The sequence below is a fragment of the Jatropha curcas genome, chromosome 10 (genome assembly GCF_041381405.1).
Source record: "Jatropha curcas cultivar XTBG-Jc1 chromosome 10, XTBG_Jcur_1.0, whole genome shotgun sequence".
Taxonomy (NCBI): domain Eukaryota; kingdom Viridiplantae; phylum Streptophyta; class Magnoliopsida; order Malpighiales; family Euphorbiaceae; genus Jatropha; species Jatropha curcas.
The window spans coordinates 22,621,734-22,632,913 of NC_143160.1; the positions used below are offsets into that span (position 1 = coordinate 22,621,734).

General features: G+C 30.0%; 1 protein-coding gene across 1 annotated transcript; it reads right to left on the reverse strand.

The window, feature by feature from the left end:
* Positions 1-5,669: 5,669 nt before the first annotated feature.
* Positions 5,670-9,304, reverse strand: LBD4 (LOB domain-containing protein 4). The gene is made up of 2 exons (XM_012218630.4): positions 8,883-9,304; positions 5,670-6,311 (listed from the first exon to the last, which is right to left on the reverse strand). The coding sequence occupies exons 1-2, from the start codon at positions 9,057-9,059 to the stop codon at positions 5,985-5,987; spliced, it is 504 nt and encodes a 167-aa protein (XP_012074020.1). The 5' UTR covers positions 9,060-9,304; the 3' UTR covers positions 5,670-5,984.
* Between the last annotated feature and the right edge of the window lie 1,876 nt (positions 9,305-11,180).

The window sequence follows — 11,180 nt, forward strand, 5'->3', positions numbered from 1 at the left end:
TTGTCTATATAAATAATGTACTAAATATTTACAAAACATGATACTAGTGTCAAAATGGAATGGGCCCAACTGTGTGCCCTGTACATGCCATAAAAAGGGTAGACAAACGATACACATCCAAATGAGTAGCTACCCTGAAGACTGAGTCTTCTACAGATGAACTGCAGCAGTTGTAAGCTGACTCTCTATGGTCCAATCTCAAAACCTGCGAGTTAAACAGGTAACTCGCTGAGCAAATAAAGCTCAGTGGATATCTCAACATATAAAGAAACAATTAAGCACATACATAGATAGAAATAAGCATGTAAATGCATATGGATAATTAAACATATAAGCACATATAACATGATCCTTTCATTATACCTTGATTATCTTTCGTACTGTTTGTAATACTGTATGATTCATGAAATGTTATGTTAAGATATCTGTATGGCTCCATAAGGTTATAGTGAAACCGAAGTGATAAGAAAAACTGTATGAAACTGGATGAATACTGTATGCTTGGCTGCTATGGCCCATATATAATCATATCCACTCAACGGCCTGTAGCCGGAGTATCAAACTGTATGGGGTGCAGATCTGCTATCCTATGTCGCGACATAGCCTTATCTAAGTGGTTTCTACCTAACCTCAATGGAGCCTAATGTTGGTATGTCAATAATATAACAAAACATCATATTAATAGTTCATAACTTCATAAATCATAATGTTTATTTGATTTCACATCATTTGCATGCTTGCATGTTGTTTTGATACATGTTCTAATGTTGTATTTTTGTTTTACAATGATTGGAGGCATACAAGTTGAGCAAAGGAATCCAATTGCATAGAAAATGAAGTCCAAAAGTGCATGAAAACACAAGTCGCGAGCGCGCCTTGCAAAGTCACGAGCGCGAGATGCAAAATGAGAGTCATCGCGAGCGCACAGTGCAAAGTCGCGAGCGCGTAAAGCACCAAATGAGAGTCAGTGAGTTATCGGGCACAAGTCGCGAGCGCGCAGTGCAAAGTCGCGAGCGCGAGATGTGCACAATGAGAGGCAGTGAGTTATCGGGCACAAGTCGCGAGCGCGCAGTGAAATGTTGCGAGCGCGAGAAGTGCCAAATGAGAGTCAGAGAGTTTCAGGTGAAAGTCGCGAGCGCGCAGTGCAAATTCGCGAGCGCGAGAAGTGCAACGCGAGCTCATCATGCAAGTCGCGCGCGCGCGTCGCGTTTTCCAGCCTGCACAGTCTGTACTCTTTTGGTCATATCTCTCAATATACAACTCCGATTTGGATGATTCAAAAACCCATGTAAAGCTAACACATAGAGGCACAAATAACTCTTCTATGACACTTCCTAATTCCATCATTAAATGGGGTCAAAATCAAGATAAAGTTCCTGGTAAAATTTCTAGTACCAGTAACTCCCCTGTTTCAGCATAAACTCACTATTTACTTCATTTATTCAATTCCTCCCCTGTTTTCTCACCACTACCAGTCCTCCCACTCAACATGAAGCAATATTGTCTCATTAGCAACACACCACATAAATTCTCATGCAAAGAAAATGGTAAATGAAAAGAGATATCAAACCTTTACTCCGAAAAGCTTGAGCTCTTCTTTAACCTCCTTTTTCTACTACCTTTGAACTCACTTCACCTATAAATAAGAATTCTTATAAATATTCTACAAATAGCACCAAATTATTCAATTATGAACTTCAAGAAGGTTTACTTACTTGGATAGAAGAGAAGTTGAAGTTAAGGCTTAACTACCATGAAAATGGATGGAGAAAGGAAGGAGATGAAGTAGATGAAGATAAGGATGAAAATGGGAAAGTGAAATGGTTATTACGGGTAGGCCATCAAAATATCAATGAATTTTTGTGTGAAACTTCCTAAATGGCACCTCAATTGTCAACAGGTTACTACTTAAGACCCAAGCTTGGTCTTTTAATGCAAATAAATCCTCACCCATATGCTTTGATCTTTTTCTCTCAATCAAGTAAGTCCACTTATAATCCCATTCTACCCCAACCGGGTTTGGTTCAACTCGACTCAACTCGACTACTCGACTCTATGCTAAGAATCGACTCGGTAGGATGTCACACGAATCACACATTCACGTGCATTTCTGCCCTTAGTCATATGCATTATATGCCTATTTCCGGGGGGAGGGGTTCACAATATTTTGGGACTTCATATGAAATGATTTGTTTGTTGAACCTTGGTTGTATAAATGTGTTCTTGGGTGTTTTCTAAGCATTCCTAATTGATGTTTGATGAGTGTTTAGTTTGTGGTAGATTAGTTTAATTTGAGTGTTTGGTTAAGTAGGAAATTAATAAAAATTGGACTTGGTTCTGCTGAATCAGGTTTGGACTATTGGTCTGTGTTTCTAGCTCTTGTTTTCTATCTTAAAAATTGATCTAGACTGTGATCCCTCATAAAATTTGTAGTATCTTGTCTTAGCTTTCTAATGAATCTAATTTCATTCAATTCGGAGACCTGTAACTCAAGTTATGTTTTAAAAACACAGCAAAGGTCAATGTTACTTTTATGCTGGAAATTTCCTATGTTAAGTGATTTTGTTTAAGTATGAGAATTTTCATGAATTACTTAAGTTTAAATTTAGTTTTCATTACGATTTTAAGAAGATAAAAGAAAATGAATTTTATGAGAAACAATATGAATTAAGAATTAAAAACAAGAACTTTGGGCTCTATTATACTTGGCGTGAATTTGTTGCATGATATGATTTATTATGTAAGATGAGCATGCTCGGCATTTGATGCCATTATGATAAGAAACTATAATCATATGCTAGGCACGTGGATGTGTTATGTTAGGGCAGATGCGCTCTATATGTTATGATAAGTTGGCGACTTAAGGCCATTATGAATAAGCTATGAAAACTTCTCTACTTCTTTTTCTCCTAAGTGTATGCAAAGCCTTTTGAAAAATATTTTAAGGAAATTAAATTAAAGAGATTGCATTATTTTAGCAAAATGGTAGAGTAGAATAATTATTTATGTTATTGATTGTAAGTTTACTTGATATTTCTTATACTATAAATGTTAATGCATCTTGGAATTTAATGATTCTATGAATATAAATGATTTTATGAAGTTTGTGTTTTAAGTATGTTGTCATCACAACATTGGTTTGTTGTGTTTTATGAACACCACTGAGTTTGATACTCAGCACGTTGATTTTATCACGCACAGGTTAGAGTCTGTGTTTGCTGCTTAAAGACCAGAATAGTAGTATCAGAGCTGAAGAGATATTTTGGTAATTGATTAATGTTTTATGTAACTAAGAATTATGGCATGTATAAGAATTACATTTTTGGAGACTATATTATTTAATTTATAACTTAAGCAAGTTATTGTAAATTATTTTGGTATATATATTGAGAGATAAACTTGGAACTTATTTAATGGTTAGAACATTAGAAGTTGATATATTTAAATGAGTGTATTTAATTAATGCGTATTAAAATGTTATTGAACAATTATGTAATTATGAAATTATTGAAGTGTTGTTGTGCTGTTATTGGAGTTTGATGGAGGTTTGGAGTTTGAATTTGGAAGTCTTTGTTTTCACATGTTTGGCGACTTTTATTTTTAGTGGAAACTCTTACAGTTTTTCTGTAGAATTCTCCCAAATCATTTTCAAAAAAAAAAAATTATTACTTGCTAAACTTGTAAATACTAAGTCACTTCTAATTCATAATATGTAGGACAGCGCCTCCGGCACCGAACGTGGCATCCGTCATCAGGTCTCTCGGGACTAGGCAATGGGTGTTACAGGTTGAGGAGTGTTTCATCAAATGTTAAATACCTTAATGTTTAGCATTTCAAATAAATAAATAACTTTTTTTTACACTTATACCCATTGTTCTTTATTCCCTACTCAAGCCCTAAAATTTACAGAATCACAAGTTGTTTTCTCTGCTAGCTGCCGTCTACGGCAGCCCTCTGCTATTTGATAACCAGGTCAGTAAATATTTTAATCTTTGTATGATTATTTATTGTAGATTATTTATTGTAGATTACATGTGATTCTTTCGTGATTTTTTGGTTATTATGGATTTACTATTACTAAATTTATATACATTGCTAAGTTTTATTTTTTCCTTTTCAAATTAATGTTTTTTATTTATAAAACAAGCCTTACCAATTCCATAAAACTCTATATAAAATTCTAGTAGAATATGTGAAAATCTTATGAAATCCTTCAATTCCATCAAACTCAACAATTCTTTTAAAATCTTACACAGTCATAATCCAATACACCCCTAAATTTTCAGCAAATTCATTTAGTTAACTAAAAATGCTCCATAAAAATTCCTTACATTTATCTTTTACTACTAGTAATAAAGAATATCTAAATTCTTTTAATCATAATACTTGGACTGGAAATAAATAATACAATATTTACTATTGATAGATGTAGAAAAAATTCATCTATAGTGCCCATATAGAAATTTACAAGACATGAATGAAAATTGGAGAGAAAAGAGGGGTCTTAAGCCTGCAACCACTCCGATGCTTAAGTCACTAAAAGAATAATAAATATTTGTATTATCTATTGCATAGTTATTATGTAGATATTACATTTCCGTAGATATTGCGTACCTGAATAGGGAGTTCAATCTCTTTATATAGAGGTAAAAAGATCTTGATTAGGGTAATAGCTAGAATCCTTATTGGATACGTATTAAGGAATAAGAATCTGATTTTATCCAAAATATAATTATATCTTATATATAAATTATTATTAAGTCCCTAATAAATATTTATATTCTATCTATTATCTAATTAAATAAATATGGGTCAGGCCTAAAATTAATTAATAAAGCCCAAATATCAAAGGTCCAAACTCAAAATATAAAATGGTTCAACAAGCCCAAAAATAAACTCATATTACTAGCTAGTAATTCAGTAGGACTCATCTATATTAGTCAAATTAGAAATTTCAAGTCCAAGCTAGTGGTGGAGAAGGAATGACGAATGCGTGGGCCTTCTTCTGTCTTAATGGGCTGTTCAATGTGATTTTTTTTATTAGAGAAGCCTGCTATTGGGTGTTGGCCCATTTAATATTTTCGTTAGGCGGAATCTCACGTGATTTGACTTTAAAAAATTTATCTTATTACACTATCCTAAATTGTTTGTTTGATCTGTTATAGTGAAATGAAATATCTAAGGTAATAAAAAGTTAAAACTGCTGGTTGGAAAAGCCTAAAGCCATTTGGTTGATGCATGATTGGGTGATAGTTGTTAAGTGATCAATATTGGTATGGAGTAAAATTTTAGTAAAATGTAAAATCACCAGTAAAAATATAATTACTATGTATATATTATTAATTTTAAGGTGAAAGGATTATATAAATGAAAATACTAATTAAAATAGAAATTTATTATTTTTAAAATAATTATAAATAAAACTTTAAAGAATTAATTTAAAAATAATAATTTTATTAATAATTATTTTTATAAAGTTAATAACTGCGAATATAACATAAATATAAATAAGCTATTACCCTTATAGGAATATATATATATATTCATTTGAAATTTCATTTTTAAAATATTATAGAAATCATATTCTATGGATATATAAAGTCAAAATCAAGATATCAATATAATCACTGCAAAAGAAAAAAAAGGCAAATGGTTGACTACCAAATCCATAATAAACTATATAATTAATTTTGTATATAATTTTAAAGTATGTACAATACATATAGATGAAATATAATATAACATAATCAAAATTATTTCTAATGTAATTTTACATTACACTAAATATATATTTGATTGTATTATATTACATTTCATTGATACGCATAAAAATATAGTCTAATTTTGCGTTTCACCGCGGCTGCCGCCATAACCACCGCGGGCCGCTATATTTCCTACCCATGTGGACACCTAAACCAGAACAAAATGATGAATTTCAGATAGTAGGCTGAGACAAGAAATAAGAAATAGGAAGCAATTTTTAATTAGCAGCGCCACATCTCTCCCAAGCTGGCTTGGTCGACCATATCCATGTCAAAAATGGGTTTGACTTGTCCAATAAGCCTAGAGGAAGGAGATCCACTATTGGTTGGGCTAGCAGGGCTCAGTCCATGAGTTGATATGGCAGTCTGTCGAACCCGAAGGTGCACCACCTCAGCCTGGGCTAGTGCCAATTGCGTTTGCAGAGCATCAATCTGTTGTTGCAGAGAGGATATAGCTCCAACACAACCGTACACAGGGTCACGCACCCTCGCATTCGCTTCATACACCATGCTACTCACCGCATCTCCCCTTTGGTGCACCGGAAGTTCCTACAGAATTTGTTGAACCATTCCTTTTTAGGTTTTTTTTTTTTTTTTAATTCATTGAGAGGCCAATAATAGTATGGACTATACACCGAGAGTAGCATTTTAACTTAACAAGTTGGTAAAAACTCTTGTGTTCGAAAAAACTCAAATTTGAGATTTCTCACCTTCCAAATAAGCGAAAAAATCAAACAAACCTTTCTTTTTAGGTTTTAAATAGTGTTTTAAATCAATAAAAACATTAAGTTTGTCTAAATATTCTAAATGAAAATCTTTTTCATATAGTTTAGTTAATCTTCCTACCTCTTATAGAAAATATAGGAAGTGAAATCTCGAGTTTAAATCATCTCCATCATAAATCACCAATTTGATGAAAATTATATAAAGAGAAGGATGATTAAATTTGCTATACCCACAATATCATTTTGGTTTATTAAAACTATGTATAAAGAAAAAAAAAATCTCAATTATGAATTTTATAAATTTGATTTGTCTACTTTATACGTGTATAAAATTTAAAAAAATTTAAAATTTAATCTTTTAAATTCAAATATTGATTATGTGTAAGATGAGTGACATATATATAAGTATAAAAATGTTTAATTAAAGTTAATTGCATGCCTTCTAGTTCCTTCCACTTTCTAATCAAGGTTAATTAAGGTGGGTGTCGTTTTCAGTATACTTGCTACCATTTCTTTTGCACCGAATACCATAATGACGACGACGGATGTTTTTTTGTCTATTGCCTCAGACAAGAATTCTATGCACCATTATTCGTATGGACAAGTGAGGTCCTTTGTAATTTGACCATCACCAAATAAAAAATTTAATAATATCCTACTATTCATTTCTTTTATATTTATAAAAATTGGTATTATGTTCGCAATGAAATTATTTATTTATTTATTTTTTTGAAAATAAACATAAAACTTCATTAAGAATAAAAGCATACAAACTGGCCAAATGAAATCTCAAAAAGTGAGACTAGCGTATTGGTAGGAGGTTCGAGCTAAAGTACGAGCCTATACATTAGCTTGTCATCGAATCCAATAGATATGAATGTTAGAACGATGAATAACTAATAGCTTATAATAAAATTAATTATTAATCAATATACAGTCCTAGTCTCACCTAGTTGAGAATTTCTGATTACGACAACAACTAATTTTCTATTCTATATTTTTAAAACTTAAAATATTGTATTTTTTTATAAATATATTAGGATTTCATAATTACCTCAGATTAATATAATTAAAATAGAAAAAAATAAAACTTTTTATCTGAAAATCAGATATAAAATAAAAAGTGACATAATAAGAATAGGATAACAAAAAATTTTCTTTGCTAATAACACAAATTTCTTAAACTATATATTGAATATGACCTTCCACGTGGAACACGTAGCATGTGACAATCTTATTTGGTATTTTTTTTCGTATATAAAAAAAAACAAACCGTTGATTTAGTTTTTCACGTGTTTACATATGAATAGGATTTGATGAGTTGAAGTATGAGCGGAGATTAATTTTAAATATTTGACATGAGATTAATTTCAAAATACAGTAATTTTAGTTTGTCAACATAGTAGTTGGCCTGAGATTAGAAATTTGAGAATAAATTCAGAAATGAGATACAATTATGCAAAAAGTATTAATATATAAATAAGTAAGGTTGTTAATTTCCAGTCTAGAGGACCCACCTAATTTTGCCTATGAAAAACCATTTTTCTATAAAATTTAAAAATTCTAAAAATAGAAAGTTAATTTCTTAAATTATATATATATATATATATATATATATATATATATATATATATATATATTTAAAATATAATTACTTTCAAAAAAAAATATTTAAAATATAATTATATTCTTATTTTCTTGTGACTAACACCAAAATTTAATATGTTTTTATGTGTTGTAGCCTCACAACTGGTCAATGAATTGCTTGAAAGGGATATATACTGGGTTTGAAATGCCGAATCATAAATCAAATTAATGAAAAATATATTCTTTTTTGAAATGAGTATTTATGATTATTCAGTAGAAAAAAATAAAGTGAAAAATTTTTAAAAATTTTTATTTTAATTGATTGAACGTACAAGTCGGGGATAAATGAGGATAGACAAATTTTATGTGTAATTGAATTTTTTTTTAATAAATAAAATATTATTAAAAAAATAATTTGAGAAAATTAATTAAATATTTTACAATGAATGTAGAAATTTAGGAAGGACTTACCTACGCTCTAAGTGTAGGCTCTAAGTGTTTATATATTTCACTCATTCTCTCTTTATTTAGTGTTATGATGAGTATTTTCATAGGCTTGTGGATGTAAGGCTGTTCTCATGTAATTTTAGGTATTAATATAGTAATTTTCTTATTCTCCTTTAATAAAGAAAGAAAAAAGAAAACAGAATCCAACCAATTATATCATGATGTTCAAAGGCAGAACTACCACTTTGTAATTAGGAGGTCTTAATTAACACCCAGACTTCACAAAATATATTTTTTATATTTTTAGAAATATATTTATACTTTTGCTTTTTGGTGAAAGAGCAGGGGAAGAGAGAGAAACCTGAAGCATCTTGTTGACATTGCTAGCACCGAAGACCTTGTGAACATTAGCAAACTTCTGGGGCTCATCTGCTGGGAAATAAGGAGCAAACACACAATCTTGGGCACATCTTCTCCTCAAAAGCTTACAAGCTGCACATGGTGATGCTGCTCCTTGTTTTCTCCCACCCTCTTTCATTTTTTCCACGTGTCCCTTTCTTCTCACTTCCCCGAACAAATAATATTACTGTGTACTATATATAATTAACTTACCCTTAATATTTAGGGCACTTTACCTTGCAAATAAGACACGGAAAGACGAGAGTGCACTCTAATTGAAAGGACAGAGAAATAGCTACTCCACAAGACAAGAATGGAGACAGAGAGAGAGAGAGAGAGAGAGAGAGAGTGCTTTGCTTTGATAGGTTAAAGGGATGTGGAGGCATGAAGAAGATCAAAGGACATAGGGATTATATATAAGCAAAAGCAAAATAAGGTCAACAGACATCTGAGGTGGGTCCGCACTCTATAGATTTCGGTCGACATAAAACATCTGTTGTGAAGTGACATCTTTTGTTTTGGCGCCATTTTCTTTTATTTATATATTTGCCCACTTTATTAATTAATTATATTTATTTTTGGGTAATACATATAATTATTTAGTATAATGAGTAATTGGAAGAATGAAAATAATAAGACAGAAAATGAAATGGTTAAAGGCATGACTTTTTGGGGGTTCGCTTAAAAGTGGGGTATATTAGGTTATTTGGTGGGCCCTTTTTCATGCAATGAAATAGTGTCAAAAATGATACACATGTCAATGGTTTAATCACGCCCTCCCAAAAAATATTTCTTTTAATTTTTAATTAAAATCATCCTTATAAATAGTAAAAAGACAATACTTTTCCAAAAAAAAAAAAAGCCAATAAATAAAAAAGAAACTATTAAAATTGAAGAACAACATGAGAAAGTCATGAACGGCGTGAAACAGCTGATGTAGTTGCCCATTATATTTTCCATTACTAAAATAAATTATACTCAAAATAATTCAAGTCCAACTAGTATAGGAATTAAAAGACAAGAATGACTCAAGCTCGAGCCAACTGTCTTCACCTGTAATTATGGTAAAAAAAATATAGAGAAATAAATAAAACCTATTCTAATTATGAATAAAAAAATTTTTATTTTTAATTGGTAAAATAATGATTTACGAGTTTAATTGTGATATGTTTTATTAAATTTATAATTATAATTAAATTATTTATATTAAAAAGTTCCATATTCATTATCTACAAACAATGCCAAATTATGTGTTTTACGGATATTCTATGTATATAGTTATAAGAATTACCTTTTCTTGTTCCACAACTCTGTAAGTCGATCTTTGTGTGAACTTATAAAGTATTCAAAAAGGGCATTGGATATTACGATGTACCAAAAGATGGACTACTAATAAGTATTACCTTCGTTTTTTCTTTTTTGTCTTTTCATCCTCTTGTCTAGGGTATTGTGGTACTTTTTTTTTTTTTTTTTTTTTTTTGTCTTTTCCATTACGGTAAATAGTTGTAGTGGTATAGATTATTTTGATTGTTCGGAAAATTGCCATTCGATTCCTGTAATTTGTGAAATATCATTATTTTATTTTTAAACATATATCATTTTGTCCATAATTTTGCTTCCATTGCATTATTATGTCTTTCTATCCGATTTTTATCCGTTAAATCAACAAGAAACACATAAGTTAAAAAAGAAGTATTATAATTTTATACTAAAAAAATACACTTCGGTCCTTATAATTTAAAAAATATAACTGATCTGTCCATGTGTCTTTCAAAATATATTAAATGTGAGAAAAAAATAAAAAGAATATTTTCATCAATTCATATGGCATTTAACGTAAAATATATAAACATTAGACGGAAGGATCTTATAATTTGATAGAAGTAAAATGTAAAGAAATTTTTTTATATTTTTTAAAATATAAAGATTGACTAGTTGTATTTTCTAAATCATAGGAATCGTACTATAATTTTCCCTTGATTGTTTATATTGACAATAATAATTATATTTAAAGTTTAAATTTTGTATAATATGGAAGTATGTACATGTATAAAATAACTAAAAAGAATACTCATATAGAATTTATATTAAAAAATGATATCTTTTGAATAATTAAATTAATTTATATTATCATAATTAAACTTATTTCTGATTTTGTTTATATTTATAATATTTTCCTGAATTGATATATTTTAAATTCTTTCATAAAATTTAAAAGGTTGTTGCCTTGTACTTCTACTTCGCTTTCTTCTTATCTCAA